Source organism: Acanthaster planci, linkage group LG06 (assembly GCF_054643075.1).
Source record: "Acanthaster planci isolate LZ-2023a linkage group LG06, COTS_SCS, whole genome shotgun sequence".
NCBI classification, from domain to species: Eukaryota; Metazoa; Echinodermata; class Asteroidea; order Valvatida; family Acanthasteridae; genus Acanthaster; species Acanthaster planci.
Window position 1 is genome coordinate 20,336,001 of NC_141782.1, and position 18,361 is coordinate 20,354,361.

Below are 18,361 nucleotides of genomic sequence, written 5' to 3' on the forward strand. Positions count from 1 at the left end.
CCTCCCTTTACGTTCCCTTTTCTTCTAGCCATCGCACGCACGTGTTTAGATTTTTCATATCATTGCTTTTCGACTTACATTTCTCGTTGGGTATTCTGCTTATCTTTGTCTTTTTGCGTTTGAAACAGTTGTATTTATGATGAATCAATACCATGCCCAAAAAGAAAATAGCAAAGTTTGATTTGGGTTCTTTTGTGGGCAAACTTGAAGAAGAGGACAGGGCAGTGCAGCAGTACAAGGACGCTTTGTCCAATCTGGACCTTTCCTCACATGCTGTTCGTCTGCTGTCGCCAAACGAGCAGTTTGGACTTGCAGTGTCTAAATTTGGATTTGAGGAAGTGAGCCGAGTAGTCAGAGCCATCGAAGTCAGTAGTATTTCCACGCTATATGACCCTTGTATTTTGGCTTCAACGCTGGAAGTAGACGTCAAACTGATTAAACTCTTATTGGGGCAACTGAGATCTACCGCAAGTGATCATACCACTACCAGTGCCAGCTCAGCAACGGGGCCCAACTTCTTCTTGGTTCCACCCTACTCAACCTGCCTTGAATGTGGACTTGAATTGAAGCCACACAATCAGCCGGTGAAGGTGAAAGTCGTGACTTTGCAGGGGTGCTTCAAAGGGCTGAAGTCGAACTTACGCTGCCGCAATTGTAGTCTGACATATAGATACGACTGTTATGGCAGTAGCTCCAGATCGTTTCATCTGTATGAAAAGGTTCAACCCTTCATAGAGGCCAGTAATGTTGTGTATTTTCAACGCGACTTGTTTGAACTGCAGGTCAGCCTTGCGTGAGTATGCTACTTATGTTTGCTTTGAATAATTATTATAAGAAGTGGCTATTGTTGCAGCAGTCATAACGCATTTCTCATTTTCTGTTAATACGACACTGAACTTGTGCAAGTGCGATGACGTAGCTGATCATCACGACGGTTCATATATTTTAAAATTACCTGGATCCCCGAATTCTCGTGGTCAAGATGGAATATGGGAGGGCTGCGTAGCTCCGAGATCAGAATATGGACAGGATTATCCAAACAGTGCTCGAAAATCTGTGATTGTTGAGCTTTCAGTTAACTAAGAACCTTCTTCAGGGCAAGCAGATTCAGTTCAGAAGTAGCATACTCACAAGGTATTATATTCCTGTCGATATATGGTCAAGGTAGAAGATTGGGAACCACTGGTGTGTGAGTTGGAATCCGCACTTGGACCATTTCATTCGTGTTTTTTTTGCCTAAATTTAATGTTTTATACCATATCCCTATTTTTTTTACGTTGTTTTTTAATTGTATAGGCCTAAGCAGGAATCTTTTTTCTTTTTTCATTGGAGGCTTTGGAGGATTTTTTTAAAGGGAAATAAAGTCCAAAATCTGTGCTAAGTTGGCGTGCTTGCGCAGTTGCAGTGCCGTAACGATAGAAAATGGGAGATGCGTTACGGCTGCGGTAACAACAGCCATGGTAATTATTTTATGTTGCTGTGGAAGGATAAAGGGATTATAAGGGAACAAATTCTACTTTTTTGAAATAACTTATCAAAAAAAGTTTTTGGTGATGTCCTCTTTCATATCAGAAAGAGGACAGGGCTTTTGGTTTTTGGTTAAACAGCAGCGTAAATGACTGCCCCAAATAGAGTTGTGAATGACAAATAAGCAGATACAGTGTGGTTCCTTGACCTGGGTCGGGATTGTTTCTGATGAATGTAAAAAGCCAGAATAGGGTAACCAGACGAAAAACAAAATGGCTTCATTTCAATGAGTGGTTGTCTTTTGCCAAACTCTTGTCAGAAATTCGAAGTTTTCTTGCTTAGATCTTGTCAACATTTACCTAAACTAGGCCTATCAGGATTGAGTAATGGTTCCTTAAGGTCAAAATGTAAGTTAGTTTGAGAAAGTGGACTATGTTTCCTCATTTGGGCCTATAGGAACAGGGTGCTAATGAACCACCATACAGTTCAGTGAAAATGGTTCTCAAAAATTCCCAAACTCACCCAAAACCCCTTTTTTTCCCCACCTAATGTCTGTTTTAAATGGCCGGCAAACTTTTGGCACTTCAATATCTTTTGTGACATACATGTTACGTGTCCAAATCTGACCGTTTTTGCTGACACATGCATGACACTTGAAACATTTCGCTGCCTGCTCCTTTGAAATGCGCAGACTTTGATTTTGAATCTGCAATAACTCTATGGGTGAAACATGGCCCTCCCAGAAACAAATACAGTGCTCAGGTACCGCCCCCTCCCCCAAATCACAACTGTCCATAAAACTCACTTGCAGCAAGTAAGCGCCTTTCTTTTTTGCCACCGTGAAACAGTCATTGGTAGCACTCCCAAATGACATTTTGAGACAAAAATGTGTAATAACACTTTTGCATTTATACCCTGGACGTTATAGTCGTAATGCAATGTAGAAGGTGTCCAACCTGTGCTATGATTCCACATAATGTTTCGTAATTTACTTGCCACTTTCTTGTTTTTATGCTGACAAAAGTTTCCATTGACATATGATTCATTGGACGAGTTAGCACCTGCACTGATTTTCTACAGTTTAAAATTTTGTTCATCAATTTAAATTCTTTTTTTTCTATATTGGAGTCTACTGGTTGTATTGTCTTTTTTCCTCAGGAATCATTCTTGGGTCAGTTTCGTAGGCTTTGCTGAGTCCTTCAACACTGCATTTGGCCTATCAAGAAGTGAAGGTATGTGTACTCCTATCAATTCCTGTGAAAGAAATTTAAGATTCGTGCACAGATTATTTGCCATTATTGTCGTCTTTCTCTGTCATAAACTTAATCTGTTGTCAGTAGTTTTAAATTCATTGCTATCAATTTTTTCTAATTTTCATCAGCTCAGGGTCCTTAAATTAATGACAGCAGTTTTAATTGACAAGGACCTATTGTGTGAGCTCACATGGTTTGTACAGTTACACATGTCCTAATCAGGAGGGACTGAAAGTTTCCATTTTGGGGCTTTCGCCAAAAACCCCAAATTGGGGGCTTTTTTGGATAGAGGCAGGCGGCTATATTTATAGCTGAACGCATTGTTTTTAAGTTCAGGAGTATCTTGGGAAAAGGCGGTTATCAATTAATTGCATTTTCGCATTCGAAATGCGTATGTTTAGCTTACATCACATGATCTTTAACTGGCTTGCAACAATCTCTGACTCAGGCCAACATGTACTTGTACTGAAATGTTGCATAGTACATTGTAGTATTCAACTTCCGCTTTTTGCTGCTTAGCATGTGTTGCCCTAACCTTATCATAAATATTAATAGTTATGTTGTAAATAATAAAACTCAAGCTTTTTAACAAATCAAAAACTTCTAAAAATCTGAAAAATCATTTCGTTTATCATCCCAAATGCAGCGTTACATCCATTCAACTTTCGGACATCATTTATAAAAAGTGCAAATTAAAGCTGACCTTACTCTATCATCTTGGAAGTACACTGTTAATGAAACCATCACTCCATCAAATGTGTCATATATGTAGCAAAGAATAAGTATATTATGTGTTTGTGGATGGCATCAGAAACCAAATTATTGTATGATTTCGTAACAGTGCATTCTATCCCCCACAGACAAGTTTGTGTGGTAAATGTAGATACTGTTTTTTCCTCTTTTGTGTGACACCCCTGAAGTCAATGAACCAATGGATGTTTATGTAACCACCCTGACCCAGGCCTGCAGTACCTAAATGTTACTGTGACAGGTGTGTTCGCACACAATTTTCATATTTAATTACTATGAAATCACACCCTTGGGTTTGTGTTTGTTTTAGGGATCTCCAGTAAACAGGTTTCCTCAGCATTCTTTCATGGAGAGCTGCACAATGAACTACGTGAACGCAGACGACTTGATATGTTTGGTTTGCTCAAGACAGATGGAGACCGAGAAAAACTCTTGGAGCGGATTGAAAGTATTCGTCGGCAGACGATTTATGATCATACCAACTGCCATCCCAAATGTGAAGCGAAAGGTTAGTTACTTGTCTTTTAAATTTTTTGCAGCAGAAGTGTTTGCATTTAATTGCATGCATTTAGCTTATGTTATGTTACCTTTATAACATTTTTTGCTAATGTTTTTTGGTTTCCCTTTATGTAAGATACCACCTTCGACTTTTTAAAACCCCTGAGGAACAACTCTTGTTTTGGAATTTCATTTGAGAACTGAAACCGCATTGTAATTGTTAAGGCATGTTTTTAAGGGGTTCTATATGCCTCTTTTCCTTTTTGTAGCAAAGCAAATGTGATGTTCGTATGTGTAAATATCCTTTGGGTGAATAGAGGTGATCATTATCATTCAACTCAATTGTACGCTTGCTATTGTCGTTTTTTCTTGTAGAATGAATACTTTGAAATCATTGCAATCATTTGAAATAGGTTGCGGCCGTGTCTTTGTGGCAGATGGCATCTGGAAACTGAGTTTTCCGCATTGTATGCATCGATGTGAGGTATGAGTGTAAATTGAAACAGTTTCACTTTTTATGTTCAGTGTTACTAGAACCTATATATTACATTTTAAAGAATGCTTACCAGTGAGACATAATTGTATTTAATACCTCTCGCAAAAGGACTTCACATTAAGAATGAAGAAGATGCATTATTTATCTACATTATAAAATTGCTTTTTCCTATATGGTCATAGTTCTGTAAATAGATCTTTGAATGTAGTGTTCAATGAATGCCATGAAAAAACTTGACCATGACCATATTCATCCACTTTATTGTTTCCTTTTTTTGACAGTAAATCGTTCCTTTTTAGTGAGAGTGTGCTCAGTGCTTTATTAGACTTTTTATGGCCATTTATTGTTTAAGTTGGATGAAAATTTCTGAATATTATGATCATTCAGGTTTGCATTCATGTAGTTGTTTCTTTTCAGAATTTGTCCATTCTCTGTGTTTCAGGCAAGCTCTCTGCATTCTCTCAGTGTACTGTTTATGAGGTCTTTTTTATATTTATTTGAAACAAATCATACAGGGAAGCTGACTAGGTGCTTATGAATGATTACAAAGATGAACAAAGAAATTGACTGGGGGGGGGACTTGAACCTGTGCCCTGTGGAATACCATACCAGTGCTCTACCAACTGAGTTACCCAGCCATATTTATTTTGCTTAGTAACTTGTTTGATTTCATTTAACTGCATTTTTTAAATTAATTTATTAAACATTTCCTGATTAATTTTTCTTATTTTGTCCATTCCACTCTCTAGAATAAAGTGTCTGGCATCCCAGTCCCCAGCCTACCAGATGTCTGTACCAAATCCCCATTATATGGCCAGGCATTTTGCACAGAGCACTGCGAAGTTGCGAAACAGTCGAGCATTCCAACTGGTCTGGCTGACTTTCTGAAGTACTGTGGAGTCAAAGGAGATGATGCTCATACCGATTCCACAGGTAAAAGTTACTATTTTGAAGAGGTTAAGCCTATGCATGGTATGTAACTGTAAATACCAGGTTTAGAACTGTACATTAGTTTCTTTGCAGTGCATATACAATTTTTGAATATTGTTAAATACTCCAGAAAAACCATTTGTTTTTTCTATTGAGTGTCTCAGTTGCTGCTATGTATATCAGCCCTAACAACCCAGCACCCATAACACGTAACAGCATTTTTTGCTACATGTACTGTAGGTTCTTTCCAGTTGGTCTGGTCAAAGTATGCTTGATTTAGTCAGGTTTGTTACTAAGAGGAACTCATCCTAGACATGTCCTGCAAAGAGCTTTCCATGCTGTATCACCTCAAATCCGAAATAGAGCCATTTTGGATTTTAAAAGGTTTGATAGTGACTTGCTAGTACACGTACATGTACATTGACAAGTAGATGATCACGTACCTGTACCGAAAATGTTTTTTTAAAAATGTAACTTGAAAAAAAGGAACACTGGAAGAAGACAACTCTGGGGGGAAATCGCTTGCACAAAATAATACCTAACTAGGGATCAACTAAGGAGAAATCGTGAGGTATTTTTAAGAAAAATACGACAGGACGGAAAAAGTGTTTGATCTCAAAAATAGTCAAAAGAAAAAAATATTTGATTCAACAAACAAGAGCCAATCTAGAAAAAAACTAATCTACAATGTATTAAGTAACTTCTTAGCCGATAAAAAAGTAACAAAAATGAAAAGTCAAAGAAAAGCAAAAAAACCCAAATTAGTGAAAATACCTCAGACCGTAAACTTGAGACCTAGAAAGTCAACTTTTAGACCCAGTAAACCTTAACCTTTTAGTAAAATACTCTCAATAAATATCAGCAGTACTAAAAAAACAGAAACGGGTATTGAGAAAATAACGACCCCCCCAAAAAACAAACCAAAACCAAACACAGTATCAAGAAAAGGCACAAATCAATTACGATCAAACTTCAACAACCAGAATAAATATGGAAAACTTATAAATGAATGCTACAACAAAGAACTATTCAGTGCATTATACAAGGCTAGTACATGTACATGTGAAGGCTTCATCCTTATCCCAACTTAAGCATGGGGCTTACATGTATATACAAGAAGTCAGGTTTAACTCATGAATAATCATGATGCAATTAACAAAGGACTTGGCCACTTCTTGGAAGGCAGGCAACACTAATCCTAATCCCTAGTCATAAACTGAAATTGCTCCAACCATGTGTTGAGGCATAGGAAGGGTGAACAAAGAAAACTGTCTTATCCAAGATACATGTTCAACCACATGGCAATAGAAGAATACAAAAGTGTACACATATACCCAAAACTCATGACTAAAATATACAAGGATAACATGGAAATGTTAAATCGGTTCGTATGACTTCAGGCACTTTCAATCTAAGGCTATACAAAAAAGGAGGAACTCCCATATCCTAAATTCCTCAAAACCTCACTACAGTGCATTAGCTTACAAAAACCAATGTTCTCCAAAGTATGGTAACCTTACGTTAGATGCACTTTCCTAAAAGACTGCTTTCAAATGAAATCTAAGAGCCATCCTAGGAACATTTCGATTTGACCTTCTATTCTATAAACATGTGAACTGCTTAAACCAAATCAATTATCCAAAGAAACAGAAACTTCCTCGAACATTGTTTTGTTTGGCCTGCTCCTTACCTACGATAAAAGAAAAGTAATTATACCAGACACAGTGACACTAAAATAACGAATCACAGCTGAACCTACGTTAAGATAAAAACTAAAAAATTTTAATAACCCTACTAGTTAAAATTAATAAAATCCTGAATCTTGCAGTTTAATATGTCACTGGACAAATGCAATATTACAAAGTGAAGTTTTAACTGTACATGTTACAATGGTGTGGCTTTGCTCACTCTGTATATGCCATGGTAGGGCATTCCATAGTTAGGCTGAGGAGTAATGGGTTTGGCTGAGGATTAATGAGGAGAGTGTCATGCTTAATTGTGTCCAGGGGTTTTTGTAATACAAAACTTCTAAAGGCGACCCTGCAAGCCATCTGACCTTTTCACCCGGCCAGAGTTCCCCCCCCCCACCCTTCCCCATCCCAGCATGGCACCTTGAGCTTGGATTTTAACAGATGTGCTGTTTGCCAGAACCATGTCCTGGAATCAGATACATTTCTGTTGACACTCCTGCGTTACCACCCACTGAACCAGAGGTACCATCACTTGTAGCTCTTCTGATGTCAAATATGTGACCTGTCACGACAAAATGAGAGTAAAGTAGCATCCCACTCTTTCCTGTTTTGAGGGTTCAGAGTCATATTGAAGTTAGAGGTCAATGTTTTGGTTTGTTAATTTTTGGAAAGAGTAAACCACTTCCTATTTATTTTCAAATATTTTGCAGAATAACATATTGCAAATTGTCATTTCCTTAGCAATTTTGACGATAGCACTATCTGTTCCTGGTCTGAAATGTTGAAACAATGTCGGGAACAAAGATGCAAACCTGCCAGAATAATGTCACATTGTCACCTGATACTTTTACCCTAAGTGTTCCATGTACATGCCATTGGAAAGCTCAATTTCTGCTAAATTCAAAAATTACCAATATCTCGTATGTGTGAAGTTAGCTCATTTTGTGGTGACAGGTCACAAATCCTTTGCCCCTTTATCCAGCCTGCAGCTTTCTTGACCTTTCCTTTTGTCCTCTTGCATTCCTTCATACTTGGTTGATTTTCTGTTTGCCTGTTTGTCACCTGGGAGAAGCTCTGAATGAATACCTCTGCACCATACTGTACAACCCCATGGCCTGAGCATCCAAGAGTGAACCTACTAATTAACACTCTTTTATTTCCCTTCTTTTTTGTCTGCAGTCCAGTTCCATCCATTGTATTTTTTCTTTGATCTCTTCCCTGCTTACATTCCTTTGTTATTCAACCAGTCCCCTTGATCCTTTTCCCCTTTATCCAGCCTGCAGCTTTCTTGACCTTTCCTTTTGTCCTCTTGCATTCATCCATACTTGGTTGATTTTCTGTTTGCCTGTTTGTCGAGTTTACATGTACTTGTCATTTTGATAGGAGTAAAACGTAAATCCCTCCAAGGGTTAAAGCTTAATCACTGTGAATACTATTATTTTTGTGTGCTCCTGTCTATGCCTGCATCTATTGTTATGTAGAACATTTTGCTTGATAAATAAAATGAAAATTTACAGTCATTGTTCTAGCAGGGCGGGCCACCCTGGCAAAACTTTAGACTGCCCCACCAAACTTGTGCCGCCCCGCTTAAATTCTCACCGGCCTGCTATTTCTTCTATTGGATTTCTCCACCATCTGCACTACTTATGCAAACCCAAAGAAAGTTTATCGCACTTTATGAAACGAACAGGATGAGTTTGCCATCATTATTCAACACAACAGAAAAGCACTTGGCACCACTAGTGATCAAAGTTGTGGATCAGGATTTGTGAATCTGTTGAAACAGGTATCCGCTTCTCATCAGAGATGACCTAAAGACCTGGTGCTGGCTGGGCTATGAAATTACTGAAAATGATCTGTTAGTGCAGATTTGAAGGAGTCATACATATCTATGTCCAGAATATTGTGTGGCAAGGTATTCCAGTGAGGGATTGTTCATGGAAAAAGGCTGTTCACATAAGTAGTTGATTTTGCTGTTATTTGTATAAATGATAAGCAATGGTGTCCTCTGGTGCTTCTAGAGGGTTTACACAGGTGATGTTCCCACTTTATATCAAATAAGTTGGGGCTAATTTGATACATCAGAGATAATCTAACGACCCTCCAGTTAACTTCAAGGTTTGGCCAGTCCAGTCGGTGCTGCATTTCAGTAACACTCCCTTCCCTAGAGTAGTCATCCAAACACAGATGAGTAGCCGATCTCTGGATCATGTCAAGACGGGGTTTCTCATTCTTTTTTGTTGGATACCAGGCTGCAGAACCATACATAAGTTTAGGCAGGATCAATGATTTGTATAACTGTGTTTATACACCAACTTGACAGGTTTTGAAGTTTCTCCCGATAATGCCCAATGATTCCTACAGTTAGTGGTAACATCCAAAATGTGACTTTCCCATTTCAGATTATTACCAAATTGTTTTCCCAGATATGAGTCTGAAGTTGATCTCCACATTTCCATTTTTTTTTCATAGATTGGAATTGCTTTGAATAAAACTTCCTTTTTTCTGCTTCGATAACATCTTCTTATGTGTTCTAAATTCTCAAACAATTTTTGGTGAAGTGTAACTTCTTGTACACTTTTTTTTTCTGCAAACATATACAATGCAGAAAAGAAGTAATCAAAATAATTTTTGGAGACTTTTTAATGTAAATTGGCTTAAAATCATTGCATATTTTTCCTAGTTGTGAATTGTACATTGCACATGTATGTGACATAATGGGTTTGTCAACTGTGCAGGGCAGGGGGATAGATGCTGATTGCTCACAGTACAGCTGAAAAACAGTCAAAACTGAACTTGATGACTGACTGCATTTCACCGAAGTGAAATGATTCTGTGGCTGGAATCAGACCATGGAGTTATTTTTGATACCCAGATTTTAGAAAGCGACCATGCACGATCCATTCATGTTGCGCAAACGTACGTACATGTAATCCCGAACCATCCGCTCAATGGCGAGTTCTGATGAGTAAATAAAGAAATACCCCGCAAAATAAAATCAACTTTTGATGACCTACTGATAACAATCTTGCCTTCATTTCAACATAAGCCAATCTGATTCAAGGAGTCCAAAAAAGGTGCCCAGGAAATACCTCAGATTGCACCACAAAGCAATTAGAATAAAAAATTTCCTGTGGCGGGCACCAGATGCCGTTATGGTTTCAAGGTCCGGGCTCACATCATATGTCGCCCAGTTTTAATCTTAGGCTGTGGAGAACACTGTACATTTAATCTGAAAAGATTAATTCTTTTTGTACTGTGGCTGTTCTTTCACATGGGCCGCAATACTCTTCTTTTTTTCTTCATGTTTGCATGATTATATAGCTGGCCGATTGGGACCTTTTATTCCTTGTGTTTTTGTGTGTTTTTCTTTTTGCATCTTATTATTTTCTCTTCTGCATTGTTTGAGCAAGTTGTAGTTTGTATGTTCAAAATGTACTTCCTTTAAATTTTTCTATCATACCTTTTTCATGCTTTCTTTACGTTTCCATCGTAACTTGCATTTATTCAAAGAAGAATTTCAAACGGACTTGTTATTGATGTAATCTTTGTGTTGAAGGCCTTTCCGCTGCTGACATTGGAGGCCCTACGCCATTGCGTGATAGCGAAGGCCCATCAACATCAACTACGAGGGAAGGCAGATCGGCAGTAACTGCAAGTGAAGGGAGATCCATATCAACTGCGAACGAAGGCCCATCAACGTCAACTGCAAGTGAAGGCTTAACTATGCTGACTGCATGTGACGGGGCATCAACATTGACTGCGAGTGAAGACCCATCAACACCTCTTGACAATACTGCTGCGAACTTAGTCCTTGCATGTGATGCTAATTGCAATCGTAAGTCCATTTGGCCAGTTTGTTTGGTGGAACCATTTTGTTTTGGCCCTGACTTGTTCTGATCATTATGTTGTATTTACAGTAGAATGACAAAGACCATTGGGTCCACGCAAATTGTTCGGTGCATTCGTCATTCCATGTGGAGATTGTTAATCACGGCCACAGGCACCTGTTCCAAATTAAAGCCCTTTTTGTTTATAACCTTTTTCAATAATTTTTGTGTCTGATGTTTTTAGACCAAAATGAACATCCAAACATGGTAAAAAAAATTTCTTTTTTCCCTTGTGGGGTAGTCATCTCTGTAAGTGTAATCTTGAATTGCAGTATTGCATACATTGTCATTGAAAAATTGAATGTAACCTGTTTATACAATTACGCTTGTTCCTGTTGTTAATACAAAATTTCATGAACTGGCCAGACCTGGTACCATTTGATAAAGAAGCAATGGAGGCACTATAATGTACATTTCAAAAGCCAGCAGCAAAATGGCAATCATGTTAAAAACTGCTCAAGACTCGCAAGGTATTAGGCCCCCCCCCATAAAAAAGTTAGTCTATTTTCAAAAAGCTGCTGTTTGCAAGTTATGCCGAGGGGTTTCAGTGCTTGAGTAGTTCAATAACATTCTTGAAATTTCTAAGTGAACTCCATCATATTTTGAGCTGTTTTGATTCAAAGGGCATGTGCTAATGCGAATAAATCTTTGAATGGGGTAAGCCTGGTTTGACGTGACTTGTGCCCATTGTCCTGTGCACATCTTAAGGCCATCCACCCTCTTAGTTTTTTTTCCCTTATTTTTAAACCATTATATTTGTTATTATTACAAACTGATCTGAATGTGTAAGATACATTTACCGAATGATATGCAAATTTATGCTGATTTTTTGTTCTTGTTTTCAACAGAAGAAACAATCACTAAAGTTGGCGGAGTCCTGTCCAAGTTGCAGCCAGTGTCGTGTTGTGGTGAATCTGTAGTGGATGCCCAAGGTGAGAAATGCTGCACCAGGGGCATTTATTTTTCAGTAGTTACCCTTGCTGCCTACACCTGAATTGTCTCCTTTGAAATTTCAATGCGTAATCTGTACAATCATATTGTAAATGGATGAATAATTCTTGCCAAAAATTCTACATTGCGTTGTTTTTACCTTAACAAACCACTGTGTTGAAAAGATGTAAAGAAATTCTGTGCCTGGAATATTGTTAGATAAATGTACACGTATGGAAATGCAAGCATACATTACATTCTAGACATTATAAAATTCTCGTTTATCTGTGAAACAACCACAAATTACGGTTGACCTTTCGAAACCCAAGCTTTCCATAAAGTATCCAATGTGAATCTCATTATTTTGTGTTATGTGAAAAAAGGGCAAGGTTCATGTGTTCATTCTCAATAGTGTATAATGTCTGTCTTGTTATCATTGATATGAATTGTGACTTGGGGTACAACTTAAATAGATATCCACAGAGTCTAAGTTCCATACTCTTGTGACGCACATGCAATTGGCAATCGAAACATGCATACACATTCGAATATGCATGTGCTACCATAGACTTTGACAATTTTTGGAGCTGCTTTTGCCCGTCAATTGGCTTTATGTGAGAAAAATATTTTTAGTTACTTGTAGGGGTTACCCTACATCCCATGTCTTGTTTTGCATATAGATAGTATGAAACAGACCAAGGTTGGAGACATTATTGTCATTCATTCAAAATACCACACTATACAAAAGGAGTCTGAACATCTCCTCATGTAACCCTATATTCCTGTGATCTGAACTACTCTTCTTACTATCGCAACCCACATTGACAATAGGAACAACAGCCTTCCTCAATGAACACAGCTACTCCATTTCCACCATGCTGAATGAATGTGTGGAAGAAATACCATCGACCTGTAAGAAGGATGTTGGAGGCAAGAAACGACTTCAGAAGTGGTCAAGGGGGCATTTATTTGTTGTTCGTGCTGGTGGCCATATTGAGTTTTGGAAAACTTTGTACAAGTGAGTATGTTCTGAAATTTAATCTGAAATAGGCATTGGACATTGATCCTTTTCTGTTAAATCTTCATAATGCTCCTCTTTTTAAGCTGTTATCTAGTGCACCTTTTTTAAAAGTGCAGCTAAAGTAAAAAGAATTCCAGACAGTATGAACAGTTGAAGACTGCCCATTAAAAAATGCATTAGCTCGGAGGAAAAACCTAACTTTTTTGAAATAAATGTTTGGAATTGACATCGATTTCAAATGTTCATTATTTTGTCTTGCCTGAATTGCTTGTTGACCGCATGTCAATAACTCAATATGTGTGGACAGTCTAATGTTTAACGTGCCCTCAATTTTCTGCGATTACCTCCTGAATGTTATACGGCATGTTGGTTACGAGAGACTGACAGTAGTCCACCCTTATTTCCTTCTAACAGACTGTTTGATGGCTTAAACTGAGGCCTTGGTATTTGATGGCTGTTTTTCTGCAACCTTTTCTTTCTCAACCTTTCTGAGATTTTTTATTGCGTTGAGATCCGGACTGTTGCTAGGCCAGTCGTGAACGTTTAGTTCGTTCCTTGACCTGAAGTCATTAACTTTGACAGAGTTTAACCTACTTTATCCTCTGAAGTAAATAACCATGGTGTGCAAAATTATGGAGATTGCTAGATGCGGAAAGGTTGTCATTTTAAATTACTGTCATGTAATGATCTTAAAATATGTTGACATGTGTAAAGTATTAAATCAGAAATAATTACAAAAAAAATAAAAAGCCATTTGCGCTGTGTTTTATACAGACAAAATCTGTAATTTCTGCCCAAGAGTCCATATAATTTGTGCTCCCATTTACTTTGATTTTTTCTTCAATTTCAATCGGCACCGAAAGTAAACAAGATGTAACGATATCGTGATTTCATATTTCATTAACAAAAAAAAAGCATTTTCATATAATTCTCCCCTTTTTACTTTGTATTCCCGTAAATGTATTGTGTATCTACAGATCAGAGTCACCCTCACAGGTCTTCCTGATTCTCATAGCCTGGCTGTTTCCTTTCTTGAGGACGGTGCCGTCTACTTCGTGGTCCAATTTGTCCATAGTGTACGATAATATGTGCCACTTGGACAACATGAACGTTGCTAGGAAACCGTTACCACTTGCGTGGCCATGGTCTCACATGTGGTTGAATCTGCACAAGTGTGTAGACAGGTTACATGTACGCAACCACACCGACAAGCTGTGCAGAACAAAGTATAACCCAGATGATCATCTGTTGGAGACGGACAATACTCTTTGCGCTGAGCAAACCTTCGTGTGGCTGTCACGATATAAAAAAATATTGTGTGCCATGCCAAAATTACACCATTTGTTTTATTTGCACAGAATGGTGGTTCGGCGTAACAAGTACACTGAGTATTGTTACAATAGCGGTTACGACCCATTGCTTCCGGTTGTAAAGAGCACCAGCACTACTTAGTTTGAAGCAGTCCTTGATACCACTTTCAATATTTAGGATTGTGGTAAAAAGTAACTGTATGTAACCTCTATCCACAAAGTGAGCTCACATGCAGAAATTGTTATATTCCAATTAATAAATAAAAAAAAATAATAAAATTAATAGAGCTTTCTACTGTTATGTACATGGAACAGGTGAAAGTATATATTGACAATGTAATACTGTGGTGGCTTTGCATACTTGTTCACAACACTGGTTCAGCATTTTTGACCTTGTTTTTTTTTTTTTGGTATATGTTGGCCTCTCTTTTGTTCACTGAAATTTACAAGACTAAATCGTGTAAAAGAAGGTTGCCAACTGATAAGTGAGTGTTTTTAAAATGATGCAATTTTCAAACCAACCCAGTATTTTGCAGTTGTCTTGCAGCATGTATACACTTTTAATTCTTGCTGTTATCATTTATTTCTTAATGGGCCAAATCCAATCAAACTACGGTATTTGGCAATTTTAAAGTGCAAACAAAACTGGAAAGTGACATTGTGTGTCTTTGAGCAAACATGCTGCTTGAAAAACACGAAACCTGTACTTTTTTATAACTTGTTCAGACTTACCAATCATTTTATTAGTGTTGGTTAGTGTTGGTAGTGGGTTGGTGTTGCCCCTGAAAGCTGACCAAAATTGAGCTTGAAATCCAGCATAATTTTATGGAGAAAACCAGAAGGAACATTGACTATCTGCAGGGAATTAACAATTGTCAAAGGTAAATGTATATCATGGATACTGCTAGGTGATGGGATTCCATCTTGAACTTGCATGAAGGTTTGTTCGGAAAATTAGTTCCAAGGGTAAATTGCACAGTGCTACAGTTAATCAGTTGTGCTCCCTTTGAGTGCTGATAACTAAAGATGTATTTTCCAAAAGCATAGTCAAAGTTATTTAATTTTTTTTTTTGGGATGGTTGATCTAAATGACATTTATAGCTCTGGCCTGACACTGTACAAGCCTGGTTTTTGTCAACAGGGTATTTCGGTCATGCCGCTTTGATTCGAGTTCTTGGTCGTTGATTGACTTTGTTTTTACCTCAAAAGAACAAATGTAACATAAATTAGGGAAACTTACTTTACAAGAATATATTGCTTAATTTCCGATTTTCTTGAAACTTCCACCACAAATACGAGTATTTGGTTTGCGTAACTCTCGTTTTCGACCTTCATTTCAAAGTGTTGTTATTGAAAGGAACGATTTACTGCACTGCTGTTACGTGGTAATATTAAGTGGCACAATTGTTATCCGATAAAATTTAATTTTAATACCTGCCTGCATCACTTTCTAATCAAAACTTTTGTATGGTCAGTTGTATTTCCTAGATATTTCAAACTTCATGCCATTGGCTGATTTAGCTCTTTACTGGAAATATTTGCCCTTGATTTCAGCATTGTTGCACGCGTGCTGCATACAAAAGGTGTGGGAACTTCTTACATCTCAGCTTTTGCTAGATGTTTAGGTGTTGACGTGGAGTGTTTATTGATACCAACGGTTGCCATGTTGACTTTCGTTTACATGTATATCCATGCTGCCCGATCCTGTACGTGTATCCTGTATTCCTTTGTATTACATTTTGTAGATGACTTTGTATGTGTAGTGTTTGCCTGAAGTGGTTTTTGTATAAATGAATCATTTCTGGATCGGGTTGAACATTTGATTAAGCACCACTCAGTATGCGTAGAATTTTAATTTTACTACTGATATCTGTTGTTTTCTAGTCATGCGGCAATGTGTATTTGTTTTAACATGCACAGTGTGTGATTATTTTCATCATTTATTATGTTTGTTAATTTTTGGCGCAAGTAAAGATGATTCATGTGTGGACTTATGTTTCAATAGTTCGACATACAAATTAACCTTTTCTGTATGCGAACGCAGTGTATAAAACTTACTCCTGTAGACGTTTGTGTACAGACGAAATATGTATCCCCTAGTTTTGTCCATGGTATTTGATTTCTGGGTTTTTTGGTGCTTTTGGTTGTTAGTATTCATTGTGATAGCTTTCGTTAATGTGAAATAAAGTATGTATACTGCTTAGTTCATTTGGACTTGACATGTTTTAGAAAATCTTTAAAAGTGGTAAGCTGGATGCAACATTTCATTTGACTTAGTCGAAAATCTGTTGACTGATAACATTTCATTATACCTCATATTAAGAACATTGCGTTTGTGCTCGACAGTGTCACATGTGATAGATTACAGTGACCCCAACTGGATGCTAAATCCAGGGAAGGACGCAGTTTTGAAGTTTGAACCGCCAAGGCCGTAACATTTGGCCACTCGTCATTTTCTGGCATGCCTGTTATGTCCATTGACAAAGCACCCAGCCAGCGCTTACTACGCACCATCACTTTCAAAACCACAAAAAACCTCTTCTACCACCATAATTTTTCGTTAGTAATTTATGTCACGAAAACTATTTGCACGCCCAGGGAATTAAATGTTCTGGTCTTTGTTATTGCTTGATTTGACCCCCCAGTGTCAAATCTGGCACATTTAATTGTTACGTCTTTTACCTTAAATTGTAAAGGGTAGTTATTAACCTTCTCAGACGCTTTTTCTGCAGTTATTTTGGAATAAATTTTGAACCCAAATCCGTGTGTTGGATTTCACTTCAACCGTATTATATCATGTCATACCAAATTCTTTTCTATGAGATGTCAGTGCAAGTGCCCATCTTAAAAGAACTGTTATATCATTTGACGAATGGCTAGGATATGTGGTCATTGTTTGTTTGTTTTTGTTTTGTGTGTGTGTGTTTATTCTAATGTAATCTAAATTCATTTTATTTTGCATTGTTAAATATCTTGTCGCTTGGCTTTTACTCAAATTGAACCCATTAATTTACTTTACATATAAACTTTAAATATAAACTTGCATATCGTCTTCCCGTTATAGAGACTGAAAGTAAAAGGTCATGCTGCCAGCTTCTGGAACCCTGCGCTGTCTGCATGTGGCGATTTTACATTGTGCCGTCCTATCACGTTTGGTAATTTGGGAAAAATAAATCCTTACTGAAACCATCCCGTGAAAACCGCGTGTTGGAATTTTAACCTTTTTCTCCCTCGAGCAATGTACAAGATAAATCACATGGGATTCTTAAAAACGAAGTTTAGTTCATAACCACCTTTCACTTCCGGCGATATCGTACCTCGGTCTCACAATGTTCGTGTACGTTATTGTTTTCACTTCTCACGCTAATATTAGTGAATTGAGATTGTATAACATTGGTCAGATTTACCTACTTGCAGGCCATGGGTTCGAGATTCCGCATCACGCAGTTTTCAGCATAGGTAACATTAAAAAAAATCTTTCGTAAATTAAGTGCACTTTAAGTGTATTACTTATAAATTATAAACTGTGTAAAATAGTTCGGCTTTTACCGCCCGACTACCATCAAATCTCAAACTGTAAATGTTCATCTGCGTACGAGACTGCCGCATTTCACTGTTATTCGTGAATTTTATATTTTTGGAAATGATGCATGGGTCAATTTTCGGCAGGATGTTTCCCTTTTCGGAGTTGGATTTTTTTGGGAATTAAATAAAAAGAAAAACAGCAAAACTTGTGAAATCAATGCAAGTGAGTATTCCTATCCAAGGGTTGCGGAAGCGCGCGATGAGGGGTCAAGTCAAGCTCTATTGACTTTTACCCATACACAAGTGGCAGCTATTTTCTATTGCTTTAAGCGCAGCCTGAAGTCTGGAAACACTCGTTCTTCTTGTCAACAAACACACAATGTCGGTAATAGTTATTCCTTTCTTTCGGAAAATGATGTAAATTATAATCCAAGACGTTGTGTACACCATTTATTCACACTTGCCGAGGACTTGCAAACGTACGAGAAGGTGGTATTGAAAAGCGTTGAGAACTCTTTTGAACAAGTTTCATATTGTTATCGTTGTCGCTGGTTTCCTTATAGGGAGTAAGAGCCTTGCCGTCAACTTGGTAATGTGGTT

The 18,361-nt window shown here is 37.7% G+C and overlaps 1 protein-coding gene across 1 annotated transcript; it reads left to right on the forward strand.

Annotated features, from left to right (window-relative positions):
- Positions 1-152: 152 nt before the first annotated feature.
- Positions 153-17,020, forward strand: LOC147798933 (uncharacterized). Its single transcript, XM_087137850.1, has 9 exons — positions 153-793; positions 2,626-2,699; positions 3,781-3,978; positions 4,382-4,452; positions 5,214-5,397; positions 10,645-10,923; positions 11,824-11,907; positions 12,737-12,923; positions 13,904-17,020. The coding sequence occupies exons 1-9, from the start codon at positions 153-155 to the stop codon at positions 14,376-14,378; spliced, it is 2,193 nt and encodes a 730-aa protein (XP_086993976.1). The 3' UTR covers positions 14,379-17,020.
- Positions 17,021-18,361: the final 1,341 nt, after the last annotated feature.

What these genes read in the sequence shown, in the direction of transcription:
- LOC147798933 (XM_087137850.1), top strand. Translation starts at nt 153, where the DNA reads ATGCCCAAAAAGAAAATAGCAAAGTTTGATTTGGGTTCTTTTGTGGGC. An exon ending in ATTGTATGCATCGATGTGAG is followed by an intron (nt 4,453 to 5,213) that starts GTATGAGTGTAA and finishes TCCACTCTCTAG; the next exon opens with AATAAAGTGTCTGGCATCCC. An exon ending in TTTTGGAAAACTTTGTACAA is followed by an intron (nt 12,924 to 13,903) that starts GTGAGTATGTTC and finishes GTGTATCTACAG; the next exon opens with ATCAGAGTCACCCTCACAGG.